At 45.0% G+C, this 13,580-nt stretch overlaps 1 protein-coding gene across 1 annotated transcript; it reads right to left on the reverse strand.

The window, feature by feature from the left end:
• Positions 1–10,177: 10,177 nt before the first annotated feature.
• TMEM216 (transmembrane protein 216) lies at positions 10,178–12,902 on the reverse strand. The gene is made up of 4 exons (XM_007945015.2): positions 12,887–12,902; positions 12,222–12,323; positions 11,596–11,688; positions 10,178–10,392 (listed from the first exon to the last, which is right to left on the reverse strand). Exons 1-4 carry the CDS (start codon positions 12,897–12,899, stop codon positions 10,178–10,180), a joined length of 423 nt encoding a protein of 140 aa, XP_007943206.1. The 5' UTR covers positions 12,900–12,902.
• Positions 12,903–13,580: the final 678 nt, after the last annotated feature.

The raw sequence follows: 13,580 nt of genomic DNA on the forward strand, positions 1-13,580 counted from the left end.
GCAGTACTCATAGGGTGATGCTACTTCTGCATGCCTCCGAGGCCATATGACATCTAACATAAGGCAAGAGACACGGCTCGTGAGCTGCAGGGTCGCTGGAGATCCTTGTGGCTCAGGAGAAAATGAATTTGAGCCCTTCCTCTGTTCCCAGCACAATTCTGACATAGCCCTCAGTCAGTCACTGAGGGAGGACCCCAGGGTTGGAGAGGTACATTCCCTAGGACAGAGGCTGCAGGTGGTAGCTCTCTTTCCTGTTCCTCAGTCCCACCCCCACCTTGGAACACGGCACCCCGTCCCACTGGCCAGGTGTTAAGATGTGCGTGTCCTCGGGAGCAGCTCGGGTGTCTTTTTAAAATGTAGAGAAAACCAAGTAAGGTGACAGTTTAAGGAAAAAATATATAGAATACCAGAAAAGCTGTTTACCTGGAGAATTTTTCTCCCCATTTTTTTTTTGTTTGTTTGTTTGTTTTGTTTTTACTCATGACACAATTTTTAGTTTATTTCCTGGTAGCAAAAGGAAAAAAAAACCCAACCCTCAAAAAAGCCAAGGCCCCGTTCCCCTGTTGTCGGTGATTTGTCTTTCTGATAGGTTGAAAATTGTGTAATAAACTTGATGACGCTGTCAATCTTTTATACTGCATTGTATTTTTTTTTCCTTTTGTAACAATATTTTAAAACAATAAATGGGGTGTGAGCTATTTTATGGATTCTGCATTGAATAGATTTGTTGAGATGAATTGGAGTCAACTTTATGGCAGTGGGTTTGGTCTTTGGTTTATGGGGCAAGGGCTGATGTAGAGGCCATCAGATGGTAGTGAAACCCTGAGTTATTAGCCTGGAATTGCATGTCACTATGGCTATCACTGGGAGCTCTGGTAGCGTAGTGCCTAAGGATACTTGACTGCTAACCAGAAGGCTGGCGGTTCAAACCCAACAGGCATTCCTCGGAAGGAAGATAGGGCAATCTACTTCCGTAGTGATACTGCCTCGGAAGCCCGAGGTGGGGTCACTATGAGTTGGGTCCGACTCGATAGCACATAACAACAACAACATGGCTATCACTGCTTGTGGTAAGCCTACCAAGAGACCTATAATGCAAATGTTTGGGAACGTCCTGTGAAGTGTAGCTTTTTTTCCTTAGTCATCTAAACAGCCTGGTTGAAAAAACTTCCCTTTACCCTTCAAGGTTCCTATGACTTACTTTCAGCAAAATTCCTACCTTGTACAGTTCAGTTCTGATGTCATCAAGTTCAGGAAGAAAATCCTGATAGAATTTGGAAGACCTGAATGCTGGTGCCTGGTTCCACTGAAGTCTGTCTGTCTGCCCATGGGCAAGCAACATAACCTCATGGTCTGCTTTCATCTGTGAAGTAAAAACCATGGCTGTCCAGCTTTCCTCACAGGGATGTTTTAAGGACAAGAGATCATGAACACTCTTGTGTTTTGTAAACTGAATGGCTATCAACATGAGGAAGTACTGGTGAGAAATCTTAGTAGAAATGTTTTCAGAGGTGATCTCTTCGGGATCCCAGAAATGCTGCTGGATTTTTAAAGAGCCAGGTGAACAGGAAGGTTGGACAATAAAAGATGAGCCAGGGACCAGATAATACAATGTGTACTTGGGCCTTAATGACGTGGATGAAGTAAAGCTTTCTGGACCTTCATCTGCCAATATGGCACGACAAAATGAGAAGAAACAGCTGCAGACATTCATTACATATCAGATCATGGAATGTATGAAGTTATGTATCTAGGAAAACTGGAAGTTGCAAAAAGTAAAGTGGAATGCATAAAGATCTATATCTTAGGCATTAGTGAGCTAAAATGAACAATTACAGGGTCATCTATACTTGGAATGACAAACTGAAGAGGAATGGCATTGCATTTGTTGTCAAAAAGAACATTTCAAGATCTATCCTGAGGTACAGTGCTGTCAGTGATAGGATAATATCCATGTATCTACAAGGAAGACCAGTTAATACTGGTTATTAATTAATAATTGTTACCAATACATAATATCCAAATTTATGCAAAGACAGATTTTTACCAACTTCTGTAGTCAAATTGGCAAAACATGAAAACGATGTATTGATAATTACTGGTGATTGGAATGTGAAAGTTGGAAACGGAAGCAGCATCAGTAGTGGGAAAATATATCTTTGGTGATAGAAATGACGCCAGAGATTGCAGGATACAATTTTGCAAGACCAAAGACTTGACAACCAAAACAGGAACCGTACATGTATGTGGACCTCACTAGATGTAATACACAGGAATCAAATAGGCTACATCTTGGAAAGAGACAGTAGAGAATCTCAGTATTATCATAACAAGACCAGAGGCTGTCGAACAGACCATCAGTTGCTTCTCTACAAGTTTGAAGTTGAAGAAAATTAAGTCCATGAACACCAAAATACAAAGTTGAGTATATCCTACATAAATTTAGATTTGACCCACTGAACACCAGTTTTGCTGAGGATAATTTTAAAATGACCAAAGACACACACGTTATGGGATGACATCGAGGACATCATAAATGAAGAAACTAAAAGGTTATTAAAAAAACACAGGAAAGGAAGAAAAGACCAAAATGGTTATCAAGAGACTGAAACTTGCTGTTGAATGGAGAGTAGCTAAAGCAAATGGAAGAAACGAAGTAAAAGAGCTGAACAGAAGATTTTAAAGTGTTGCAATGAAATATGCAAAGACCTGGAGTTAGACAATCAAAAGGGAAGAACATGCTGGGCGTTTCTCAAGCTGAATAAACTGAAGGAAAAGTTCCAGCTCATGGATACAATCAGTCCTAGCAACTGATACACCATGCAATCTGCAGCCTATATGACTGAGACTAGAAGAACTAGATGGTGCCCGGCTACCAATGTCAAACACTTGGAAAGGGATCTATGTAGGAGATCCTGGATAGAGAGGGAGAACAATGTGGACAAAACTCAAAATCATTTGGAGGGAAAAAAAAGGGGGGGACCAGGTTTGCTGGTGTGCTAGAGCCTGGTGGAGCCACTGAGACTATGGCCCCTAGCTGCCCTCCAGGTCTGGAATTGAACCCATACCTGTAGCTTCCAGCCAAGCAAAAGACAGGCATATGAGTTGAACATTTACCTGAGGTAGATAGACTCCTTGGAGAGAACAATCATGGGAGAAAGAAGGGCTGCTTATGCACAGGGAGACAGCTCAGGGAGCAGGAGGGCATTGAGGGATGGACACAGGGAAGAGGTAATTATCGGGAGGAAGTGGGAGAGGAGCTATTTATTCCATTGTAGTAAATTGTGGTTAGTGTCATGAGACAAAGTATATGTGAACTGCTGTATGGAAAGTGAATTTGCTCTGTAAATTTTCACCCAAATCACAATAAAAAAAAAAAAAAAAAGAAATTTGGAAGACAGATACCTGGCCAACTGACTAGAAGAGATCCAGATTTTTGTCCATTCCAAAGATGTTCCAACAGAATGTGGAGATTATCAAACCATATCATTAATATCACATGCAGTTGCTGAAGATAATTAAAAGATAGTTGCAGCCATACATTGACAGGGAACTGCCAGAAATTCAAGCCAGATTCAGAAGAGGATGTGGAATGAGGGATATCATTGCTGATGTCAGATGGATCTTAATGGAAAGCAAAGAATACCAGAAAATGTTGTGTTGGTTACCTAGTGCTGTTCTAAGAGAGGATACCACAAATGGGTGGTCTTAAACAAACGGGGATTTATTAAAGTTCAGGAGGCTGGAAGTCCGAGTTCAGAGTGCCAGCTCTAGGGACTGGTTGAAAGCCCCTCAACCTTGGGCTTCAGCTCTGCCTCTTAATCTTGGCCCACTGAAGCTAGACATGTCTCATCACTTAGGCAGCTCCTGGCTGCTGAGGCTAACAAGCTCAAGGTCAATAAGTAAGAAGGCACAGTTCCAATATTACCAAACAACATGGCAGGCCACTAGTTCAAGTCCAGAGACAGTCCCAAGAGCAGAAGGAAACATGGCAGGCTGCTAAATGAAGACTTGGCTATATGCAGGGTCCAAGCATGTCTAAAAGCTGCAGACTGTTCCCAAAGCTGCTTCTTATATACTGGAAGCAGACCACATCCCCTAAAGCAGCTATTGAGCTGCTCACGGCAGATTACACCATGGAGTTAATTACCAGTCTCATCATGGGGAGTAACTACGTCCAACTGCCCAGCCACTCAAAACCAGGCCCAGCCAAGCTGACACATTAACTACCACAGATGTTTACCTATGTTTTATTGACTATGCAAAGGCATTTGATTGTGTACCTTGTAGCAGTTCTGGATAACACTGCAAAGAAATTGCAGAACACTTAACTGTGCTCATGAGAAATGTGTACATAGACCAAGAGGCTGTTGTTTGAACAGAACAAGAGGATACTTGCAAAAATGTCAAGGAGGCCACATATTCTGACCTCCTCTAATCCCACAAGAGGAAGGCAGAATCACCATCAATAACGCAAGGCCAGACATGCTGCCTCCCTTCAGCCCTTTCACCAACCGTTCCTCCCAAAGCACCCACCACCTCTCCTCTGGGTTCGATAATTTGCTGCAAGTGGCCACACAGAACTCACAGATTATGGGGTTTATTAGGGAAGCACCAGGCTACAACTCAAGTTCAGGAAGAACGCTCAGTCTCTCTCCCAGCCCACCGTCCCTCAGCCAAGTCTCTCACAGTCTCTCTCCCAGCAGTGCATGTCCCTCAGTGTCTTACTCCACAATGCGTGTCTCTTGCGTCTCTTTCCAGGGCGCGTGTCTCTTTCAGCAGCACGTCTTCCTCCACCAGCAATCAGAGAGAGTTCTGCCTCTAGGAGGCCTCCTTTTGAGCCTGGCAGAGTGGTCAAACTAGCCAATCACAGCACCAGAACTCTAAGCACCTGAGAGAGAGTGGGAACCTCCCAGAACATTGTATTGTGCCACTCCCAAGAGAAATACTCCAGGTGGATAACATTTACAATCAGGAGTAGCTCAGTTGCTCATTCCACCACTGAGTTTACAATGACTTCTGGGTAGAAAAGCCATACAAAGTAATTTACTACACTGCAATACTGTATTGTTTAAATCAGGAAAAGTGTGTGTCAACATTGTATCTTTTCACTGTACTTTTTCAGTCTTTATGCTGAGCATATAATCCAAGAAGCTGGACTATCTGAAGAACAGTATGTAATTAATAGTATGTAATACACAATGACACAGCCTTGCTTGCTGAAAGTAAAGAGGACTTGAAGCACTACTGATGAAGATCAGAGACTATAGCCTTCAACATGGATTACACCTCAATATAAAACAAATCCTCATAACTGGACCAACAAGCAATATCATGATAAAACTGGAGAAAAGACTGCAGTTGTCAAGGATTTTATTTTACTTGGATCCAGTCAATGCCCATGGAAGCATAGTCAAGAAATCAAATGATGTGTTGCATTGGGCAAATCTGCTGTAAGAGACTTCTTTAAAGTGTTAAAGAGCAAAGATGGCACTTTGAAGACTAAGGTGTGTCTGACTCAAGCCAGTGACTTTTCAATAGCCTCATGTGCATGTGAGAGTGGGACTATGAAAAAGAGTATGACAAAAGAATAGATGGATTTGAGCTTGGTACCTGCAAAGAATATTGAATGTACCATAGATTTCTAGAAGAATGAAATCTGTCTTGGAGGAAGTACAGCTGGAATCCTTCTTAAAAGTGAGAATGGCCAGACTTTGTCCCTCATACTTTGATCATTTTATCAGGAGGGATCAATCTGTGGAGAAGGATATGCTTGGTAAAGTAGAGGGTCAGCGAAAAAGGGGAAGACTCTCAAGATGGAGTGGCACAGTGGCTGAGATGAACGGGCTCAGGCATAGCAAAGATTGTGAGGGTGGTACAGGATCCAAGCAGTGTCTTCCTCTTTTGTACACAGGGTTGTTACGAGTCAGAACTGACTCAATGGCAGTGCCTAACAACAGTAATTGGGGCCAAAAAGGCAATATAAAAGAGCAATATGAAATCACATGATCTTTACTAGAAGGGAGGGTCTATGATGATGTGCAGAGGAAAACAGTAGTTGGAGTACATCACAGAACTAGTGTTCAGATTGAGGTCCATAGTCACCTGCATCTCACTTCTGTTCCATGCTTGCTTAAATTCCTGTTCCTGGGCTGAAGCAATCTCTGCTTAAACCTAGGAATCAACTTTTTTATGACCCAGATGATCTTTAGGCAAGCTACAGTGTGAGGAATGCTAGTTTAGACAGAACCAAATGCATTCGTTGATCTCAGCACTTCTGTGGTGATATGTGAAGTGAATGAGCGTTGGGTTACCTCTAGGTTCTAATCCCAACTCATTTCTAAGCTGAATACCCTCAGACACATTACGTAATGTCTGAGTCAATTTCCTTCTGCCTCGTAGGATCATGGATGGTATGGATTCAATACATTCTGCCTGGCACTGAATACAGGCAGTCCCCAACTTACAACAGGGTTCCATTCCAATGACTCCATTGTAAGTCGGTTCTGATGTAAGTCAAATACCTCTCTCTTTTTTTTTTTTTTTAGTTTTCATTATTATTGCCTGCTACATGACAGTGCTTTTCTTGGGGGCGGGGGGCGGAGGGAGGGTCATCCCCAGCCCTTAACTAGGCTTATTCTGCTGATACCATTCTGTGAATCCTACAACGTGCATCTATGTAAGAGAAATAGTGAGATGTGTTTTTTCTCCCCCTTAACCCAAATTAGTATTGTCTACCCTCTAGATAGTGGTTTACCCTCCCTTCTCCACCCATCCCTAGTAACCATGAAAGAGTATTTCCTCATTCTGTGAAACTTTTATTGACTTTTTATAATAGTGGCCTCCTAAAGTATTTGCCCTTTTATGATAAACTAACTTCATTCAGCATAATGGGCTCTGAGTTGATCCATGTTGAGATGTTTCGCAGATTGACTATTTGAACAGTAAATCTCAACACTGATCATCTGCAAGGGAGCATTTGGGAATGATAACATCAGCAGATCACACGCTGCAACACAGTATGCAGTACCTGTGACTAATGACAAGATGCACCAAACCAACCAGAGGGTCCTAAGTGTGGTTCATTGTAATGCAAGTACATCATTAAGTCGGGGACGACCTGTATTCTTTCTGCAAGTCACTGCCATGATATTATGAAATGAATTGTGTCCCTCCACAATATATGTTGCATTCTTGGCCCCTGTACCTGTGGAAAGGAGCTCTGCTGGTGCCAGTGGTTAAAGCATTCAGCTGTTAACCAAAAGATTGGTGGTTTGAACCCATTAGCCACTCTGTAAGAGAAAGATGAGGCAGTCTGCTTCTATGAAGATTTACAGCCTTTCAAACCATATGAGGCCATTCTCTTCTCTCCTATGGCATCACTATGAGGCAGAATCAACCTGATGGCAGTAGGTTTGGGTGGTTTTTTTTTGTTGTTGTTAAGTACTTGTGGAGCTCTGGTAGCGTAGTGCCTAAGGCATTTGCCTGCTAACCACAAGGCTGGTGGTTCAAATCCACTAGCCACTCCTCAGAACGAAGATGGGGCAATCTACTTCCTTAGTGATATCGCCTTGGAAGACCAAGGAGGGGTCGCTGTGAGTCAGATCCGACTCGATGGCAGTGAGTTTGGTGTTTGGTTTGTTGGATGTGATCCTGTTTGGAAATAACGATTTCCTTCTGTTATGTTAAAGAGGCCATGCCAGGGTAGAGTGGTTCTTAACCTAATCACTTCTGATGATTAAAAGAGCAGAAGAGACACAGAGACACATGGTGGGGGAAAGGCAAAGGAGGACAAAGGGCGGGGACAGATGCGGCTACAGGGGCAGGTATGCCAAGGGCTGCTGCAGGCGCCGGATGCAGAATTAGACACAGGAGGGCCTCTCCAGAACCACCCGAGTCCACACATCAACCCTGAGGACTGACTGCACCAATTCCCATCCTCCAGGGCTGTTTCTTTCTGCGCTCTGACCTTCTCCTCCATGGAACACATCAGAGGTTCTTCCTGCAAACATCAAAGAATGGGCATTATGGAGCCGCCCACAGGAAGCATACGCACTAAACTTCCACAGAACCGTGATGCAAATGAAGACTCATTCCTAATTGTATCCTCATTTTCAGCCGTTCCTCTCCATCCTCAAGTGGAATTTAATTGAGCTGGGCTGAGATGCATAAGACATGGTCTCTAGCTCCAAGCGTGAACTGGGAGTGAACTTGGGAGCGGCTGGCTGTTACTTCCTCATTTCTAAGCCTGTTTAGTGGGGTGCAGACCTAGTAGATCTCTAAAGGTCCCTGTGAATTCTAACATTTAGATCTTACAAATCACCTTTCAACTTCCAACTGAGTCTCCCATTCATGTATGTGTGGTGCCGGGAGGGTGACCTTAACTGCTGCGCATCTAAATGCAGTGCAGAGGACATCTCCAGGTGAATAGCAGTGATGTCTTCAAAGCGGAACCAGAGAAAGACAGTGCAAGCAAAAGCAGAAAACCAGGGTATCAGTGGGGTTTGACTGAAAGATGAGAGAAGCTCCTATTGGATTTTTGTTATTATTTCATGTTTGATTAGACTTGTCTACGACAGTTTTTAGACAGATTCCAAGGGCAGCAAGGAAGCAAGGACACAGCCAGGTTAGAAAACAAGAAAAAGCATTAGTTCGTTGGTCAGTGGAGACCATCACTGGGTAAGAATGAGTCTAATCGCAGAAAATCAGCAGTGCCACAAACCAACACAGATGCTTTATCTCTGAGTAAGAGCAGACAGTCTAGGATTCATCTGAGAGCAGGCATTAGAGCCATCTGGCTCAAGGCTTTTCCTAAAGTGGATTGTGCCATGACTCCTGGTGGCTTCTTGGGGCTACAAAGAAGTGACCACTACCAAGCAAGATGAGGAACAGTTTTCAAGATGGTTACCTGGAGAAGGGAAAGGTACTCATCAAGGGCAGTGGTTCTCCAGCTTAAAAAAATAAATGTTCCCCCTCCTTTACATTAACTCGAAATTTTTAAATCTTAATTAAAAAATAAATATGACCATAAATAGTTAGTTTTGCTAAGTTTAGACTATGCTTACTGCAACTTCTCTGTAAAGGAATGAGAATAAGGTGCTGACTTTGGGGGAGAGTGCAGGCCAGACGGACTCCCATAGGATGACAGAGCTGAAGAAGGTAGAGGCTAGCAGTGCTTTTAGGGGCGAGCTGAGGCTGCAGCTTGTGGGAAAAACGGTTATCTTCAACACTGTCCTTCTGTATCCACACTATATAACCAGCCACAGCCTGAGAAAAACTGTTGTCATAGTCTGTCTCCTGTCTCAGGGTGGATGGAATTCTAGGGAACAGTGCCAGAAGGAAAAGGCTGCAAGCCTCACAACAGAAAATACACATTTATTATAAAATGACGCTTATTTCATGATGAGAATAGAAAATTAACCCTATCAGCTACTAAAAGGGTTTTGGAGCTTAGTCTCTGAGGAGGTGCTTGGTCTCCGAGGAATGGGCTGAGAGGCTTTTGCAGCACTCGGGGAGCATGCCTTGGTGAGGCGCTCTGTGCGCGTGCAGAAAGCACGTCCCAGGAGTGTGTGGCTTGGTTTCTGCTGGGAGCCCCCGGAGCCTAGGTGGTTCACACAAGATGTTCTGGCCACGACGGTCAAAGAGGAGAACTGAAGGTCAGCAGGGACTTGGTTCTGAGAAGGGCCAGGATGAGGTAACCGTGCCCCTCCCTAGGCCGGAGTATAGAAGAGTCGGCTGAAGGTCCGGGTTTAGACGATGCCCAACGGCTTTATACTCAGTCTGCTGCCGAAATATCTGCTGAGGAAAAGCTGTAACCTTTCCCAGGACACTGCTGACCCATCAGTTCCCACTGATGTTGCTAACGGACCAGAAGTATGTGGGGTCAGCCCATCAAGGCTGCTGGCTGAAATCTTTGTGCTTCAAATCCTGTCCATACTGATGGCAGAAAGAAAGAGACAAAGAAAATGTTAAAAGCCCAGTGAACTGTTTGTTCTAAATTTTGGCCCCCAAGAACATCTTCCTTGAGCAGGTAACTATCTACCTAAGTGAGAAAGGAAGTCCCATAGACATTCTTTGCCCCTTAAAAGCCTTCTAGACCCCTCGGGCTTGAGAAGTACAGTGAATCCCTGTCTGGGATGGGATGGGAACTCAACCCTCAGGTGACAGAAGTGGCCCCTCAGCAGCAGTACCTGGAGAAAGCGGCTAGGGTGAGCACCTCGAGTAGCAGCTCTGAGCCACAGAAGAAGAGCAAGATCCCATTCACGATGGCTTCCAGGCGGAGCACGTAAGTCTGCAGCAGCAGGTAGTAGGAGGCCATCATGGCGGATGGGAAGGTCAAGGCCACACTAATACCAAGGGGCATCTTTCGTTGGCAGAGGTTTCCCTTCATACCTGTTAGATACAGCCCTTGGAGTTACCTCATCTGAGAGGAAAAGTGGGTGAAGACGTGAGGGATGGTGAGGAAGAGAAAAATTATCCCTAATGGGGATGTGATTTATAAATGGGGCCCCCACTGTACTAAATTAGAGGCACTGGGGGAGTTACAGGATTGGAATCATTCCCTCCAAACATCCTGCTTCCAGTCTGGCTCCCGCTCACGGGAAAATGGGGTCTATTTAGGGAAAAACAATCTTTTTAATTATAAAAACCATACATAATCATTGACAAAACTTCATAGAAAGTAGTTTTAGAAAATACAGATCATGAAAGACCCTCATGATTCCAAGCCCGGGAGTCATTATTACAGAACAATGCATATTGTTCCAAGTTTTGTATGCATATACTCACATACTACTATTTATTATTATTAAAATAGAACCGTACTCATAATACTGTTTTGCAAATTAATTTTTCCCATTTAACAAAGTTAGACATCTTTCCACACACATAACTACTTCATTCTTTTTTAATGACTATGTACAGTTCCATTCAACCAACAGCAGCATTTATTTAATCCCATACTGATAGATATACAGTTGTTTTGAACGTTTTGATGTTACAAGATGTATAATAAACACTCTCATAGAGATACTGGTGGTCTAGAATTATTCTTACCGAAATCGCCTATTTAGTGCCCCTACCAATTTTCAAAGCTAGGTCGTCTTTCCCAGTGATTCACATGAGCATTCGGGATCCTTTGTCATATGTGCTACAAGTATTTTCTCAGTTTATGCTTTACAATTGTTTTTCAGGGATGAAATACTTTAAATACTGAGGAATTTGCTCTCTTTCTGGGGACATAATACTTGTCCTGAAGAGAAGGATCTTAGTGTTCATCTGGACCTGGTGTTACAACTGTGTCTGTTCTCCCAAAGCCAGCCATTAAGAGCAACCTGGCACCCCTGCAGCAATTGAGCAGTTAAGAAAGAATTATCTACTGTCTCACACTGCTGCCTACCTCTAGCCCTACAGAGAAAGACAGGCAAACTTGATCCAAACTAAAGGCAGCCTGAACTGTAGAGAAGGAGTAATGGGATCTATCACCAGATCCAATCTCTGGCTGTGAGCTTAGATTATATACTTTTTCCTATTAATCAAGTTACAGATACCAACTCGTCCCATAAGGAATGGAAATATTCTCTGGACAACACTCACCAAAAAACAGTCGAATAATTTCAATTCCAAGATAGAGGAGGAGCATCACCACATCCAGTACTAGGTTGGCTGTTGGATATGGCAGCAGGAGACCTGCCAATACAAAGCCAGAGTTTATAAACAGTACCTAACAGCACCCACAAGGACTCCCACGTACTTGGAAATAACCAGAGCATGAGTCTTATCGGCTTTCCATGAAGTAGTTGTGAGATGTGGGCATTATTACGGCTGCGAGGCACTAGTATGACTATGTCAGAGGAAGCTCATTACAGGGTTTGATTCCAAAAGGCTGGCTGCAGCATGTACTCTCCAAAATGAACTGATGGAACAGGTCCACAGGCTGCTGGGCCCGTTCTGAGGGTCACCAGTGGACTTAGAGGGGAGTTCAGCAGAGAAGTGATGGGGGGAGAGTCAGAATGGACATGCCCCCTCATTTCCCAAGCTCAAGAAATTCTTGCTCAGGGGCTTCCTACTGAGTCATTCTCAAGGAAGCCAAAGGATCAAGAGGTGCTTGGGGAAGGAGGTGAAAAGTAAGATTCTGGGTAGGAGTTGGCTCTGTTCTGGGCTGAAGTAGAAAAGGGGTGTAAGGGGTGTTGTGGCCGGAGTGGTCAAGCTCCCAGCCTTACCTTTATACAGAAAAATGAGGAGTTCCAGCAGGAAATAGGTGGCATAATACCACCCGTTCAAAAAGAAGAGGATTTCCAGGGTTGTGGAGGACAGGCGTTTACCTGAAAGATGAGCACACAGGAGGGTGGGCGGGGAACAGCGCCATCTCTGTTCCCTACCTGGCTCTGTGTCTAACTTGGAAAACAAAAGGCGCTCGCTGCTCAAGCACCACTTGGAGACTTCTGATTGCTGGTAATGAGATGGCGAGGAACTGGGCTGGGTGGGAGGGCGCTTCCTTTACTCCCCTCTTCTTCCCGGAATCACCGCCGAACTCAAGCGTTTTTGGTTTCGGGAGTGAAAGCTAAGAGAAAACTCAGAGAGTACAATAGCTGAGAGGTGCCTCTTAAGATCTAATCCCGTCACTACTCGGGAGGAGAACCTGGGGCGCACAGACCAGCACTGGCCCGTTCAAGGTCACAGCAGGGAGCGGGCCAGCCAAAGACCTGGGGTATAGAGACCCGCACCTTGATGCCTTCGGGTGGGTGTGGCTGCGAAAGCCCGCTTTGGACCTGAAGAGCGACGTCCTTAACACTCTACAACAGAGGGTCGAGCTCTGGGAGAGAAAGGCAGGACAGGGGCCCGGAAGGGACAGGGGCCAGCGACTCACACACCTCCGGGATCTCACCTCGCGGAGCCATCGCCAGTCCCCATGGAAACTGCGTACGCGGCAACAGCCGCTCCTGGAGCAGCGAGGCGCTACCGGAAGCCGAGACTGAGCGGCCCGGGCCGCTTCCTCCGCCGGCCCGCCGTACTCTATGGTTTATTTGGGGCGGGGTGGCTCGGTGAGATCTGCGCACGCGCCGGGAGCATCGAGACCTGTGGGCTGAGTTAAGCAAGCTCACGAGGACCGCGATCGCAGGCGAAGCCGTCGTCCACAGGGCCGAGGGCCAGGGGCAATGATCGACCCCTTCCTGCTCGGCCTACGGTGCATTAGGCACAAGGAAGCAGTTGGGACACTGTGGCCAGAGGACTGGCAAATAGTCTCTCTAGCCCCACAGTTCTCTTTTCTAATAAAGATGGTTGTGTTCGTGCAATAGTGACAGGGTGTAACTGTAGCTGCGACAGAGACTGTATGGCCCTTCACAGAAGTTTGCCAACCCTTGCTCTAAAGCATGGCTGAACAACGGATTTCATAGAGTAACTCTATGGTATGGGAGATGGATTGAATTAATGACCCAATTCTTGCCATGAAACATTGGAATGCTTTCCCACTGACTCTGGGCTCAGCCTAGTTTTGATTAAAGGGAGGTTAACACGCAAACAGAGGCCAGCTCAGTCAGCTGGAAGATGAGGCACATGAACCAGAGCACAGTCGTTCC

The sequence above is a fragment of the Orycteropus afer genome, unplaced genomic scaffold (assembly GCF_000298275.1).
Source record: "Orycteropus afer afer isolate SDZICR_OR568_19922 unplaced genomic scaffold, OryAfe1.0 scaffold00130, whole genome shotgun sequence".
Lineage (NCBI taxonomy): Eukaryota > Metazoa > Chordata > Mammalia > Tubulidentata > Orycteropodidae > Orycteropus > Orycteropus afer.